We start from the raw sequence: 14,946 nt of genomic DNA, 5'->3' as shown, positions 1-14,946 counted from the left end.
TGAAATTGATTTAGCTGCAAAACAAAGGGTAAGAAACACGCTTGATTTATCTGGCTAGCTTTGAAATGGCGCTAAAAGGCTGGCTAGCCATCGTTGTCATCACCATAATAGTACCCATTTGGTCAAACTAGCACATTGTTACAATAACTAAACAGTACAAGTTATCTGCGAATAATACTTGCGTTTTGATTTAAAGTATGAATCCCATTCACATGTTAGCAGCTATTAATTCAAAATGTTTTGGGTATCCATTTCTTTAGCATGAATTACCCAATTCAACTATTTGAACGATTTCTCAAGGATTTCGAGTCAGATTGGTTGCTACGGAGCATCAACTAAAAGGCTAGAGTCCCTTAGTTGCAATCATAAGACCTCATAATATTTGGACAGTATTGAGACTTGAAAATACAATGCTAAATGTGGAAAAGGAAAGGCAAATGTACAGAGCATCATGACTCATTAGACATTCAGTGTGACCAGTCGAACAAAATTCTTTCACAGGGTTTAATGGCATTTAATCTCGTAAAAGCCTTGCTAGGTGTACCATGTATTATTCAGCAGGACAATTTAAGAAGATATAATTTGGAAGTTAAGTCCTGTGACCGGACATCACCTTTTTCGATTGTATTACCATCAATGATACAAGCTAAGCAACTGAAGATTTGTCTTATCTTTTATTTTGCAGCAAAATGAACGGAGCAGCATTCCCTTCCCCCACGGCAGAGATGGCGGAGATGAACCGTATCCATTATGAGCTAGAGTACACGGAGGGGATCAGCCAACAGATGCGGATCCCCGAGATGCTCAAAGTGGCCCCCTACTCTTCTGAGAACCAGGGCACCGGCCTGCATGAGTACTCTCATAGCAGTGCCATGATGCAAGTTCCAGAGAGAATTGTGATCGCAGGTTGGTCAATTTCACGACACAATCTACACTTACTATCCTGAACTTTGTCTTTTGCTGATTCTTTTATTATATTTTCTGAGCTGTTGACACACCAGATAAAAGCCAGTGATGAATGTCAAATAACTCGGAGAAAGTAAAGACCCTTGATCATCTGACGATCATTATCAAGCAATTAGCCAAGACATATTCTTAAATAATGTATTCAAACGTGTTCCCCTCATGTGTTCCATAAGGAGACGAGGATGATCACCAGTACTCCAGACCCAGAGACCTGGACCTCATTCAGTCTACCCCACTGGAGGCTTTATCCCTGAAGACCCCACCCAGAGTCCTCACTCTCAACGATAGGCCTCTGGACTTCATGGAGATGGACCGGAGTTCAGCTCAAGCACCACCCAGTGAAGAAGTAAGGGACTGCGAATAACAAAGTAGCATTGTGTTTCACTCAATCAACGCAGTGTTCACAGTAGTGCCGTCTTGATAATGAAAGTAAATAATTCATTTTGAATATAATTTTGTATTGAGGTTATTGGACCGATCGTATAAATCACTTTAATGTTGAATTTAAGATTTCTATAATGTCTTGGTTTTCTTCAAAATGTATTATTTATTGAGAACCTTGGCACAATCAGATGAATAATTCGAAAATTCTGTCAAGCGTTAGTTGCACATGTATAACTAAAGGTTTCCCTCTGCTCAAAGTAGTGTGGTTTGTTTCAGCAGTTGAGGCCCCAGGGGCGACTACGAAGGGAGCGCTCAGCGAGTGACAACACCCCAATCCGCCAGAGCGGCCAGCTGACCAGAAACGATTCCTCGTGAGTGTCTTCCATTACATCCAACGAGTAGGCTGCTTCTGGCCTCATTCTTTCCTGCTTGTCTCACAGCCATCTGTGTGCGATTGTTTGTAATTTCCAACGTCGTTGGTCAATTCTGTTTCTTTGCTTATTTTGTTCTGTGTGTTGTGAAGTATTGATGCGATGTCCAACTTTGCATCCAAATTAGTTAAGCCAAACAATGTTGTCATGCTATACCGGTTATGAAATAACCTTGCTTATCCTTGTTGCTATTGTTCCTACAACACATCTTGATCTCTACACAAGTCCAATAATTGTATTAATCAATTCATGACCTCTGTATAGTACAGTATCCCTTTCCTCGCCTGAATAAATATTTAGGATAGTAAGTTAACAAATTCTGACTTAAAAAAATGTGTTGGAAATCCTACATGACTTCTACGCCCTGGCTCAGCTTTTCTCCCTCTCAGCTCATTGTCTCTGGTTTAGTAGTTGTAACACGTCTTTGGATCAAAATCAAGGATACAACTCTGCTTGTCCCGGGCCTCCATTTCAGCTGCTCCTCCTCCATCGCTATAGGCCTTGTCATTCGAGCATTGGTCTTTGTTGGGGGATCCCTATGTACAGCACTGTTTTCATAGACTAGATGGCCAGCAATTGTGTAGTTCTAAAATCAAGGACGGTCTCTTTTCTTTCCGCCTCTCTCTCTCCCTTCCCTACCTTTTCTTTATCCCTTTACCTGATCCCACGTACCCACTCCCGCTTCCGCGTCTTCCCTGTGGCATGACGACCCACCCACCGGTAGTGCAACCTCGTCTCTCCTTGTCCCTGTTCGCACCTGCCCCCCCTTCACTGCTGCTGAGGACCAACAGAACCTGTACAGCACTAGCGGTGTTCTGTCTTTCATCCAGACCACCACGCGCCGGGCCTACCAGCAGGTCCTGGAGGTCCTGGACGAGAACCAGAGCAGGTGACCTACTACAGATCAAACACCCTGACTGGGGACCCCAGCTAAGCTAGCTGAGCTGTTAGGCTAACGTTACTAGAATATTGGTTCGCAAGTCCTGATCTCTTTCATGGGATTTTTTTTCCAATTGATAAAGTTTATTAAGGCTCAAACCTATAGTTTAAAGAAAACAGCCAGAAGATTGCCTTTGATTTAGATTGACTTGTGTGCCATTGAATTCTAGATCTAAAGACAATGTGGTTACTGTCTTTTGGTGCCACCAGTGAGTCTGGGTGTGCAATGTTCTTGGGTAATATTGTCCACAAATCTACCCTAGAGGATAATTGCATGGTGATTGCTTATATTTTATACAACTATTAATCCAACGTGATATCATTTGTTTTAGTGTTGGATTTTTGTTTTTATACCTTTTTTTATAAGCCCCAAGCTACTGAACACATCATTTATTTTTGGCTTTAAATATTTTGTAGTACAGTAACTGTACCACAAATACCGATACAGGCATTTATCATGAACCCCAGCCATAGTCTGCCTTGATCAGTTTGTGGATTCTTTCAAAGGGTTAAACCTCCTGCGTGTCTTCTGCTCTATCTCCTTTCTTTTGCTCTATCCGTTATTTTTCCCTTTCTCTTTTCCCTCTTATGTCCTTCTCTTTAGCAAACCATCACTGCGAGGGGGGTCGGCCTCCAACCCCCTGCATGAGTCCAGGTAACTGCACCTGGTACAGAGACTCCCTGCAGCTCACTTTCCACTTTTCTTTTTCCCTTTTCCTTCACCTTTCTGTTACTCCTTATCATCATCATCACGAGGATACCCGTGAAACCAAAAGTGGTTTAAACCAAACACTGGTTTTGAATTTCTCTCTTTGATTTTCTTTGACCTGTTTCTGTCCCCAGGCTGGTATTAGCTACACTTGATAGCACTCTCGATGCGGGTTGTGATGACATGGCTGTCGTTGATGCAGCAACACTTCGACGTCAGGTCAGTTTTTAAAATGATTTGAATTTTTCTACCATTGTGCATTATGAGGTGCAGGCCAATACAGAGCATGTAGGCCAGGGGTTAGGCGTCTAGGAGCTCTAAGATGCCTACAGGTAGGCTGAGCGCATTGGGCATCAAACCCAGTACTTTGAGACTGGGAGTTGAACATCCTATACAGTACACTATGCTGACCCCATCTATTTTCAGTGGTGGGGAGTTGGTGTGTTCTGCCACACGTTTGAAAGGAACTCTGTGTCTCCATGCACTGGTAGATCATTAAACTAAACCGGAGGCTGCAGCTTCTGGAGGAGGAGAACAAGGAACGAACAAAACGAGAGATGATCCTCTACTCAATCACTGTGGCGTTTTGGCTCATCAACAGCTGGGTGTGGTTCCGTCGCTAACTGCCCTTCCCTGGTACCGCGCGCGCGCGCGTGCGCGCGCGCGCGCGCGCGCGTGCGTGCGTGCGTGCGTGCGTGCGTGCGTGCGTGCGTGCGTGCGTGCGTGCGTGCGTGTGTGTGTGTGTGTGTGTGTGTGTGTGTGTGTGTGTGTGTGTGTGTGTGTGTGTGTGTGTGTGTGTGTGTACGGACCCTCTCTTATTCTAAGTGTCAGAAATGTGCGTCATGTTTGCTGCACTTGTTTCGCTTACAGGCGTGTGCACAATATAATGTACTCGATTTCTTTATAGTATACATGTCCACTTTATTTTTTACTTATGTGTTTCTTAATCATATCATCCTTTTATGTGGTCTATATAACAAAAAACCATTGCGGCCGTTCCTCTAGCCAATGATGCTGACTGCTTGTTGTCCATGCCTGTTGCCACTTTAAGATGTCCTGAAGGCAACAGAAGTGTTTTGAAGAAATGGGTTAACGTTGACAAACTGTGGAATTACAGAGTTTAATAGGAATGTAAGAATATATTTATTGCATTAGATTGCCCTGTGGTAAGAGAGGCTGTAAGACAAGACTGTATAGTTCAAATATTGTTTATACACTCAATTGAATGCACGTCTTATATGCTGTTGTAAAATATAAAGAACACGTGTAAGGACTACCTATGAAGCTTGGCATGACTATTCTGAAAACTGTTTTTTTCAGCTATTATTGGAACAACACGGCTTCAATCTCCCGTTCATTAGAGACCTGCATAATAATGCTGATCATTGTATATTTATTTAAATAAAAGGCTGGTACTCATAAGAACAGGCTGGTAACATAAAACAGTAAACTGTCTTTATTCCAAAGATATCCTTCAAAAACAGAAATGTATGTTTGTAATCGCACACAGTACTCCGTTTGCAATCTCCAATGTCAGTTCGGTAGATACTAAAGGTAAGCTATGAAAATATGGGTAAAAATGTAATTTCAATACGCTCTGCAGTCATGTATAAATATAGCGAGCCTAATCATTACTATAAATTAAGATGTTGTTTTTTTACTGTGTAGAACAATTGGGCACTAACCACACATTGTACATTGTGTAAATGAAAATAAAACTTGATCTGAAAGTCTCAATCAAGTTCCTCAATCAAACGGGTGGGTGGACTGTTGGAATTTTGGTTTGGAGTGGACCCTTCAAGTGATTTGAATATCACTGGCATAGAATCATCCCCAGCTCCTGGACCCACCATGGCAACACCCTTCTTGTAGTCAATCAATGTGTTGTGATCACTCTTTTTGAACAACAAGGCTGGGCTTGGTATTGCCTCAAAAGCCGCATCCGCCTCACATTGATATTGTGTCAAATCATCAACATCATCACCTGATATAATTTGTATTTTTGGTCTGGTTCCTTCCTGGAAGGCGAGGAAGCCTGTGATGTCCTTGTCTTCGGTGTCCATATCCTCCAGATCAGGCAGGTCATCGATGCACAGCGCCCGGTGTGACTGCAGGCGAAGGGTCTCAAGAGGCTCCCCGTCCTCCAGGTCTGTCACCAGAGGCCCGGGACCACCGGGGGTCATCGTCGGTGCCGTGTCTCCTGGATCAGAGGGAGCCATCGGGGCCAGAGGATCAGGCTGCTTCCAGTGCCCGTGCGCTCTCCGGTGTTCCTCCGTTTCATGGCCAGGCTCTGTCGGCTTTCCTTCCAATTGGGTCCTCTGGGGCTCGTCAATCCCAATATCGGGTTCATCTTCTACATCTTCATCTGACTCACTCACTCTCTCTTCATCGTCCATTTCTGAACTCTCTGGGCTTTCCTCACTCTCTAGTTCCTCCTCGATATTGTTCCGCATCTCCTTTGGGCTGTAGTAATCGTCTTCTTGCTTTTCTATCATCAAACCTTCTTCGGGTTGTTCAGCCTCAAGATCTTTGCGTAACTTTTGATCATCCGCCAGCTCGACTTGTTCTCTCTGGCTCTGTAGGAATTCCTCGTGGGCTTCCAGACTGCCCTCCACAAAGGCCTCAATCTTCTCTCCGTGTGAGGAGCAAGCTATTGTTGTCTCATGCTCCTCACAGGTGCTCTGAGATTCCACCTTCGGGGTACCCTCAGCCTGACCTAGAATGTGTAAAAATAAAGATTCAGTGATTTTGATTCAGTGTCACATGACATTAACCATCTGTGTCAAATATTTGTCATAGACTCAAACGGTTTACCTTTCTCCTGCATCTCTCTGAGGCGACGTCTCTCAATGGCCTTGTCCCGGATGGTTGCGATGGCATCCAAGCTATCCTGTATCTTCCTTCTCTCTCGTGTTTCCCACATCTCCCTTTCTTTGCGCTCGGCGTCGAGCCCCCCGACTGCCCACGCCTCTGCACACGCCCTGTCTTTGGGGAACACCGGCCGGTCGTCAAGGTAAGTGAGCAGTCTGAGACGCACAATCAGGGTCCTTCTGTAATTTTCGATTTTCTTCACCACATTGTTCCCCATCAGGTTTAACACATGCAATCGTGGCATGCTCTCAAGCACAGCAAGGATCTCTGGGTCACTTAGCAAGTTGTGGGACATGTCCAGAACGCTGATTGAAAGACACCCTCTCAGGTGCTCTATGTCCCCCATCGTTTCCAGCTTATTATGGGCTATCTGAAGTGAGCCCAGCTCTGGCAAACAGGCGATATTCTCTATAGTCTGGATGTAGTTGTTGGAGACATTGAGTGTGCAGAGTTTCTCAAGGGATCCAAGGTTTTCCAGCTTGTAGATAAGGTTCTGATGCAGGAACAAGCTGCGGAGCTCAGTCTGTGCCTCAAGGTTCGCAATTTGTCGCAGTCCATTGCTCTCCAGCCAGAGGCACTTTAGTCCTGTATACTCTTCCAAATTCTCTATGGTGGAAAAACCTTTAAAATGCAAGTACAACGTGTCATTCAGGTAAGGTGTGACATAAAGCTTGTTTTGCTTGCAGTGATCCCTTAAAAACTTCTTGGTCATTCTTGGTCCAGTATATTTCTGTTGTTCGTCCAGATGTGATGAGGCTGAAGTTGTTTGATCATTTGCATCGTTATGTTTGTTTTGAATAGAGGAGTCCAATGTATTGGCATCTCCCGTTTCAATCCCGTTTATATTCATATCGTTTATCGTCCTTTCATGGATCTCGGCTGGATACATAGTCGGAAAATATTTAAGTATGGAAGTACTATTACCGAAACAATTTTACTTTGTCACAAAGCTATAAAGTAATGTCGCGTAGGTATTCAGCAGTTGAACTGTTAGTAAACGCCTTCCTTCGTTTCCATGGAAACGTGGTACTACTCCTCAGCCGGACCCTACTTGGTTTAGGGCCGGAAGTGTTTTACAGTGACACACCTAGCGGCACTGGGGACACATTAACATGGGACACAGCCGGGAATACAGCTGGCCATAGACATCCTATACATAAGCTGTGTTCGAAATCGTTCCCTCACCATTCCCTATATGTTTTTGATGATATAGTACACTATATAGGGAACGAACAAACGAGAATTCGGACACTACGCTGAACATTTCTAAACGTCATTTGCGTCTGTAAATGCGCCGGCTATTTGTGTGACGCAGAAAGATGCGCCCACATCATGTAAACAAACACTGTACATGGGGTTTGTTGTATATAGGTGCATTTAAAATATAATGTATAATTAATATCCCTAGGCCTATTGTTTGTTATATAAGTCTATTCTGGCTGCGTTCAGTAGTCTGCCTGTATCGAGTGGAAACGCGTTTCCTGCATATTGTTCTGCACAAAGATATGGTCTACAGTACGAAGGGAGGTAGTCTACCCCTACCTGAGGTAGAACCAAACAAAGCAATGCTCTTAGAATCTCCACGAAGGTCTTCTACTATACTTGAAACAGATTATTGTATTCAAATATTTGTCTGCAAAAGTAGATAAATTGATGGATGTTGTGATTGATAGATTAAAAAAAGTGCATTTATAGCCAGGCCGAATGGGAGTTGATACACCACACAATAACACTTGTCAAATAAACAGTTGATAAGTAACATGCCCTTAAGAATCGCTGTCCGCATTTAATTAATCCCAAAATGATCGGAAAAATAGGCTCCACGTTGAGTATCATGTATCATGATACATATATATTAATTTAGGTTGTAAGTTTACATGAAAACCCTGCAAGTTGTGGTCAGGTTGAGAGTCCAGTTGGGTTATTTGTGGAATTTTGTTTATTAGTAGTAAACAAAGGAAGTCAGCTGTTCAATTTCAGTAATTTGCTGAGTAAAAATATGTTAAAATGTACATAACATGACTATTAAGTAGAAGCAAAATACAAATGTATTCATGTTAACAATCATTTATTGGAGTATAACGTTTCCTAAACGCAAACGCTCAATGATCAAATACAGGGAATGCTGTGTAGTGCATGACAAAACCTGTTCACACACACACACACACACACACACACACACACACACACACACACACACACACACACACACAAGCCGCAGCGCTCCTGTTGCCCACGGTGCGCTTGTTTGAAGAGAATGACGCCTCTGATTCTGGTAAGAGTTATCGTTCTCCTGGGTATTTTCTCACGCTACATCAGGATGTAGCGAGGATTGTGCCAGACCAAGCTGGGATAAACTTGGCTAAACCAGGCTATAGGCTAAACTGGGAGCGACTAAAATAGGCTGGACTAGGCTAGCCTAGAAAGCGCTAAGTGAGACTGGGTTAGCTAGGTAGCTCAGTGTAACATCCTCTCTTGAGGGTGCATCTGTCTTGTTTTTGTGGTTTGCATCGTAGGACTCTGATGTTCCTTTCTGTGACAAATTCTAGAGGATTTGAAATTCAAGAACAAACCAAGTGTAAAACCAAGACGTAGGTTATTACCTTTCAAGAAGACCCAAGTGGCAAACATCAGGGGGTGGCAGGTGGCTCTCCGCGAGGTCGCGGTGGTACCGGACCCAGGCGGACCCCCTCTGGCGTGTTCCGGTCCGGGACCAGCCACCTCCTTGCTTGGTCCCGCAGTTGCTGGGCATAGGTGAAGGGTCAGTCCCCCTCTGCGAACGTCAACGCCCGGAACCGGCGTCGATGTTCCTTGGGACTGCGACACCGTCGCCAGGCCAAGCCCTGGCGACGGTGTCGCAGTCCCGTTGGGCCCCGGCCGGCAGACTGTGGGCTGCGAGCTGGGCCTCCCCCGTCAGGGGAGGCAGGAGACTGTGAGCCCACTCCTGGCCAGGCCACCTGGAGACCTCGGCCACTCCCTGAAAGGTCTCCAGGAAGGCCTCATGGTCGTCTGCCTCCCCCGTCTTCGGGACATGAATGTGGGGCACGACACCTGCCCCTCTGGGTTCGTCGCCGCGCCCTCCAGAGGCGAGGAGCTCACGGAGAGTAGCCCGATCGGCCGTCAAGGCCTGGGCTAGCTCAGGGTTTTCCCCATATCATAAGCCTGACCCAGGAATGTTCAGACCGCTGTTTGGGGCAAAATAAGATGGTCAAACATACCTTCTTACATTTATTAGGTTTTCTAAGGTTTCTGTGTATACGCAGCATTCAGTCCGGAGGAGTTGTGCTGTGAGTTATGCTGACAGGTTATCATTAGTTTACTTAATCATTGCAACAACCTACCCAGCGACTGGTTGCAAATGTTGTCAAGAGCAACCACACAATGGCCTGGATGCCCTAACCTGTCCTGTAGTATTCTTAGGCTCTCACGGTGTTCTTGTGATCCCACTGAAGGTATGACATCCCCCACAAAGAAGCCACAATAGTTTTCATCCGCTAATGCTAACCAGACTGTACAAGGTCCTGATCCGGTCTGTTTCATACAGTCTACGACCTCGCCATGGCCCGCTGGCATACGTCTCGCCCTGACATCTTGGGGCCTTTGTCGCACCAAAGGTTGTGTCTGCGTGGTGCAGACCAGTGTTCAGTGGGTCTAGGAGGACATTGCCCTTCCTGGTGCTGGGGATGTACCCTACATGGTTCTGATTTTCATAACCAGGAAATACTTTCACTCTGCCCCCATGCGTCATTTTTGTTGTTTCAACAATTTGTATTTTTAAACGAACAAAATAATCCAATAAAAGGGAAGGTAGGGGCACCACAGTTTGACTCAATGCTACAGTGACGCAAGTAAAAAGACTGACAAGGGTGAAACAGTGTCAGGTCTATTTATTATCGCAGCTTACCCTGAAGTGAGAAAATAACAGTTACATTTAGCAGACGCTTTCACCCATAGCGACTTGCAACCATTTTTATACACACACTGGTGGCAGTGTCCAGTCATTTTTCACCTTAGCTTTGCAATCAAGGTCAAGTTTTGTCCAATGTGTATCAATCTGGATGCGGTCATAGCATTCACCTGCAGATGGCGCCATGCATGTAAAAGGAAGTGAGTAACTTGTTGTAACCCACAGAAGACAATTCACATTTTGTTACCAAAAAACACAAATAATGTTTACCTTTCCTTTGTAAAAGGATATCAAAACAAACTTTCAGAACAGATCCCGATGCACAAATCCATAAAGTTTACTTTAGTTTTGTGACTTTACATCAGTTTACCACATGTGAACACGTCTGTATGCATTTGTGGATCTCGTCAAGTTTTGTCCAACATGTACCGGAGCCGATCTGCAAATCTGGCTGCGTATAGAATCCACCTGAACGTTTAAAATAATATATAAAAAACTAAACTTAAGCTGCCTCTTGGGGAAACTGTAAACATTTCCGCGATCAGTTCCGAGACCATACAATAGTTACTTAAAAATGATATTTCAAAATTCCTATCTATACCTGGATATAGGAGGTACAGCTTAGTACAAATGTACTAGATCACAGGAAGGAGGTCATATTCTAAACATGATATCAACAATATGTCAGCTGAATAAATGTAATGTCTTGTCGAAGTTGACAAAGTCGGTAGTGACTTTAAAAAGGAAATTCAGTTACTACTCAGCCGCAGCAGCAGGAGAAGAGATCAGACCCAGGTGGGAGCACAAGTACTTGTCCTTAACCTTCAATTTATCGATCATTATCTGACATGCTGTCTCCCCTTTCCCGATCACCATGTCGATCAGACAACGTGCCATGTCCGTTTTGATCTTCTGGTTCTCCATCACAAATTCCTTTTCCTCAGTACTGACCACTTCAAGCGTATAAAGTTCATCCAGGAGACCTTTGATAACTGGGTTTGAAAGTCCCTGCACAAATTGAGAATAGATCCTTCGCAACTCTGGAAAATAAATCCAAAAGGCATTATAAAATTAGAACCTTCAAACACGATAGTTGATTAATTAAACTCTTCTTTATTGGGGTTAAGATAAGATTCTTTTGTCGTCCCATCTTGGACCCGATGACGGCCCTGATAGTTTGTTTAAATCTTGTTCTCCAGTTCAGATCGATAATTAAAGAAAAAAAATTGCCTATCATACAGCAGGCCAGGCATGTTCAAAGGCTTTTTGTCCCTTGTGCATTAAGATCAACACAGCTCACCTTCCATAGTTTATAGTAACGCACCTTTGCGCCGATTCCATATACTTTAGTTTTTCCCTCACACTTCCTCGACAACAATTTTGTGTTGAGAATAATCCAATCTCCTTTCACTTTAATATGTAGAAGAGCTTTTGTCCAAACGAGATACAGAGACCTACGAAAGGGTTTTGAGGAACCCTCTCATGACCTGCTGGTATCTTTACACTTTTCGGCTTCCATTAGTTCTAATCTTTTAATTACAGGCTGTAAGCGAACATAAAACCAATATCATTTTGGCTACATGGGAAAATGATAATCCTTTTTTCAACTTAACAATACATTGATTACTGATAAACAACAGTAGCTTTTATAAATAAGAATGTTTGGCTCGATCCAACACAACGTTTAAAGGAGACATATTATACCACCAGGTGTGAGTGATCTATCCAGCACAGATCTAGGTGGACATGCCCACTAGTGATGTCATATGGGGCAGATTTTCGAAACGTCTTGTAAGGCTAATCAGACTCACACCTGGTGGTATAATATGTCTCATTTAATAGTTTAAACACCTTCCATGGCTCACCTGACCGACTGCTCTTTTGTCCTTGGCTCTGCTCTCCTGAAGAGAAGGGGGATGTTGTGGCTGATTAAACGTGCCCAATAATCCTACTATCCGATTGGAACACCAACAATGATCCAAAGAACACAGCATCAAAGAAAAGTGTACCTCCCCCTCTGTTGTTGGGCACCTGGTTCATCTTCGGAAGAGAACTTTTCTTGCCTTTCCAATCCTCTAGAATTTGCCATAGAAAGGATCATCAGAGTCTTACGATGCAAACCACTAAAACCATACTAATTGTGTCTATTGGTTACCTTCTCTGATTGTAGCAGACCACAAAGGTTCATCACAGTCTGAGTCCATGAGAGACAATCTGAAAGGAGGACGCTCAAGCGCGCTGAAGCGTACAACAAAAGAAGTGGTGAATCCTTGATTCTACACACACCCACACACACCCACACCCACACCCACACACACACACACACACACACAGTGTTAGTTATTTTTCAATAAACTTTCTCTTCATGAACTGCAAAAAACATTTTCATTACAGGATTAGGTACATAAATTGGGATAAATGGGGGCACAACACATACCTTTTGTTCAATTTGCCCTTTTGGCTCGCTTTTGAGGTGGTAGACCTTCTCTTTCAGCAAACAGAGGGGTGGTATGGCAACCTTGATCCATTCCTCACCATTTTCACTTGGTTTCTTCAGCACCTTTTCTTCAAGAGCCTGCAGATACAGTACCAAGATGTACAGGAACCAATGTGTACAGGAACCAATGGAAGAGAGGAAGAGGAAGAGGGAGGTATTAATATGGGAGACGTTAGTTATTGATAGAAGATCACAGACACAGAAAGACGGATGGACTCGAGAGAGGAAAAAAAAATGGAGTAATCTAGCCTAGCCTACTGCAGTCTAGCCTAGCACATTCTAGGCTAGCCTAGTCCAGCCTATTTTTAGTCAATCCCTTAATTTAGTCCAGTTTTGCCCAGCTTGGTCTATCACAATTTAGCTCATTTTAGCAATGCCAAGTTTACTGTAGTCTGTCCGTCTATCCATGCATCTGTTTATCAACACACAGGGACTCTCGTCCCATTACTGACTCGTTGGTCCATTTTGTTTCGTCACCTTGATCCCAGATTCGTTGTTCAAGGACAAAAACACGCGGAAGATGTGGTCCTTTCGGCATTTTCTCTTCTGCTCCTTGTAAATCAGCACCCTCCCGTGGTGCTTCCCCTGCAGACTGCTCGGAGTGATGGGACCCACTTTAGAAAGCGAGGACACGGGCCATTTAACATGGCTCGCCGTGAAGTCCACCGTCGACTCAATGCTGGCTTGGCCGTCCTTTATGAGCAGAACACTGAAGCTCAGCTCATGCTCAGGTCCTGTGGAGACGTTAACATAGCATAACATTATTCTAGCCTGTTGGGAAATGATAACAGCCAGTATGTACTTAAGTCCAGAGAAATACATGTGAAGTAAATCAATAAATATTATATTAAAAGTTGATCTAGCGATTAATTTTTTCTTCTTTTGCATTTAAAAAAAAGGCAGGGATCTTGTAAAATGTGAAAACAAGAGGAATCGTAAAGTTGTGTCAGAAAGAACTTCAAAGTTCCATGTTAATAAATAGTATTCAATTCAAAAAAATATGTTGGGGGAATAAAGAATAATGAACCAAATCTCGAGTATCAGGGGTATATATGAGCCCAATTTGAAACCAAGAAATAACCAAAATGGTTGGTACAACCAAACACTGCCAAAGCTGCCATGCACACAGAGATTCTTCACAGTCAGATCGTGTTCTTACCAGAAAGGCACAGAGAGTGTGGGAAATGGATAAACTTGAGCACAGATGAATCGTTGTTGACCACATCCACATTCCAAATCGATCCAGCAGGTCTCCAGGAGTCTGGGAGGTACTCAGCGATTTCTGACCAGGACAGGACCGAGTAGCGGACCAGAGCCTGCTCCGACACTTCAAACCTCAGACCTGTATCCGAACACTCATAGGTCCCTTTGCCTTTCAGCGGTAGCCTAACACACACACACACACACACACACACACACACACACACACACACACACACACACACACACACACACACACACACACACACACACACACACACACACACACACACGAGTTGGGACGAAATTATTCTGATAACACCATGGGACTGATGTCAGGACCGAATGTCACTCACTTGAAGCGCCACTTTAAAATCTTCGTTGGGGTGACCTTCACATACTCAGGGCTCTGTAAAAAATCAGAAGCAAACAACACCAAAGAGCAACACAACTTATTATCTTAACTTTAAGGTCATTTATGTAAATGTAATGGAAAGAAATGTATTTGGTTGAAATTCACCTGCTGAGCTGCTTTGCATTTTTCAGGTTGTGACTTGACGTGCATCTCTTCTGTCAGGATAAATAATTACTGTCAGTAACAAAACCGACAGCATGTCCAGTGTGAAAGTAATGTGGACATGAAGTCCTTCATAACAGTTGGCCTCATGATACACTGGCAGGCAGCATTCCCGGTTCAGTGAACCTGGATATATTTCTTTAACCCCCAGTGAAATACTTCTGTTGTCAGATCACCTCGTCATTGAGACTCAAAGCTCAATGGAAGAGTGACACTGCTCACCTTCATCCTCTTCATCATCTTCCTCAATCTCAGCACTGGCGTCTGGCAAAAAGACAAAACAAGAAGAGAGCCAGAAGGAGGCATGGAGAACCACGACTCTTACCAGCATCAGAACAGTCCTCCTCTTCACAGCTGTCCACCACGGGCATGCTTGCTGTGTCTTCTGTGAGACTCGTCCCTGTGAAAGGGGGATCATTCAGACTCTGAAATGTCTGAAAGCACCTCCTCAACCAATCATGGGGA

At 43.9% G+C, this 14,946-nt stretch overlaps 3 protein-coding genes across 7 annotated transcripts in view; 1 reads left to right on the top strand and 2 right to left on the bottom strand.

Annotated features, from left to right (window-relative positions):
* mffa (mitochondrial fission factor a) overlaps positions 1 to 5,166 on the top strand; it is a 5,318-nt gene extending 152 nt beyond the window's left edge. The window contains exons 1-8 of one of the 5 annotated variants that reach the window (XM_060076112.1): positions 1 to 28; positions 686 to 906; positions 1,140 to 1,312; positions 1,630 to 1,721; positions 2,506 to 2,670; positions 3,325 to 3,375; positions 3,564 to 3,648; positions 3,921 to 5,166. The exon at positions 1 to 28 is cut by the window's left edge and continues 152 nt beyond it. In XM_060076112.1, coding sequence (XP_059932095.1) covers positions 690 to 906; positions 1,140 to 1,312; positions 1,630 to 1,721; positions 2,506 to 2,670; positions 3,325 to 3,375; positions 3,564 to 3,648; positions 3,921 to 4,052 — 915 coding nt within the window. In that variant the 5' untranslated portion in view covers positions 1 to 28; positions 686 to 689 and the 3' untranslated portion in view covers positions 4,053 to 5,166. Of the gene's footprint in view, positions 29 to 685; positions 907 to 1,139; positions 1,313 to 1,626; positions 1,722 to 2,505; positions 2,671 to 3,324; positions 3,376 to 3,563; positions 3,649 to 3,920 lie in introns of all 5 variants that reach the window. The other 4 variants (XM_060076111.1, XM_060076114.1, XM_060076113.1 and 1 more) reach the window with 4 other exon arrangements.
* dnaaf1 (dynein axonemal assembly factor 1) lies at positions 4,812 to 7,189 on the bottom strand. The gene is made up of 2 exons (XM_060076089.1): positions 6,244 to 7,189; positions 4,812 to 6,145 (listed from the first exon to the last, which is right to left on the bottom strand). Exons 1-2 carry the CDS (start codon positions 7,187 to 7,189, stop codon positions 5,163 to 5,165), a joined length of 1,929 nt encoding a protein of 642 aa, XP_059932072.1. The 3' UTR covers positions 4,812 to 5,162.
* Positions 7,190 to 10,170: 2,981 nt separating this feature from the next.
* The window catches only part of LOC132475107 (uncharacterized), a 40,494-nt gene continuing 35,718 nt past the window's right edge, over positions 10,171 to 14,946 (bottom strand). Inside the window, exons 32-42 of the mRNA XM_060076082.1 lie at positions 14,807 to 14,881; positions 14,704 to 14,745; positions 14,425 to 14,474; positions 14,261 to 14,313; positions 13,864 to 14,090; positions 13,182 to 13,438; positions 12,645 to 12,782; positions 12,363 to 12,483; positions 12,217 to 12,282; positions 12,073 to 12,108; positions 10,171 to 11,247 (exon numbers count right to left, since the gene is read on the bottom strand). Of these exons, the coding sequence (XP_059932065.1) occupies positions 10,964 to 11,247; positions 12,073 to 12,108; positions 12,217 to 12,282; positions 12,363 to 12,483; positions 12,645 to 12,782; positions 13,182 to 13,438; positions 13,864 to 14,090; positions 14,261 to 14,313; positions 14,425 to 14,474; positions 14,704 to 14,745; positions 14,807 to 14,881 (1,349 nt within the window). The 3' untranslated portion in view covers positions 10,171 to 10,963. The remainder of the gene's footprint in view (positions 11,248 to 12,072; positions 12,109 to 12,216; positions 12,283 to 12,362; positions 12,484 to 12,644; positions 12,783 to 13,181; positions 13,439 to 13,863; positions 14,091 to 14,260; positions 14,314 to 14,424; positions 14,475 to 14,703; positions 14,746 to 14,806; positions 14,882 to 14,946) is intronic.

This window comes from Gadus macrocephalus, chromosome 16 (genome assembly GCF_031168955.1).
Source record: "Gadus macrocephalus chromosome 16, ASM3116895v1".
Taxonomy (NCBI): domain Eukaryota; kingdom Metazoa; phylum Chordata; class Actinopteri; order Gadiformes; family Gadidae; genus Gadus; species Gadus macrocephalus.
This window is presented reverse-complemented; position numbering and strand designations above follow the sequence as displayed.

Bases quoted from the DNA above. Each gene is read 5' to 3' on its own strand.
- dnaaf1 (XM_060076089.1), bottom strand. From the start codon at position 7,189: ATGTATCCAGCCGAGATCCATGAAAGGACGATAAACGATATGAATATA. The intron at 6,146-6,243 runs GTAAACCGTTTG...TACACATTCTAG, and splicing joins CAGAGAGATGCAGGAGAAAG to GTCAGGCTGAGGGTACCCCG.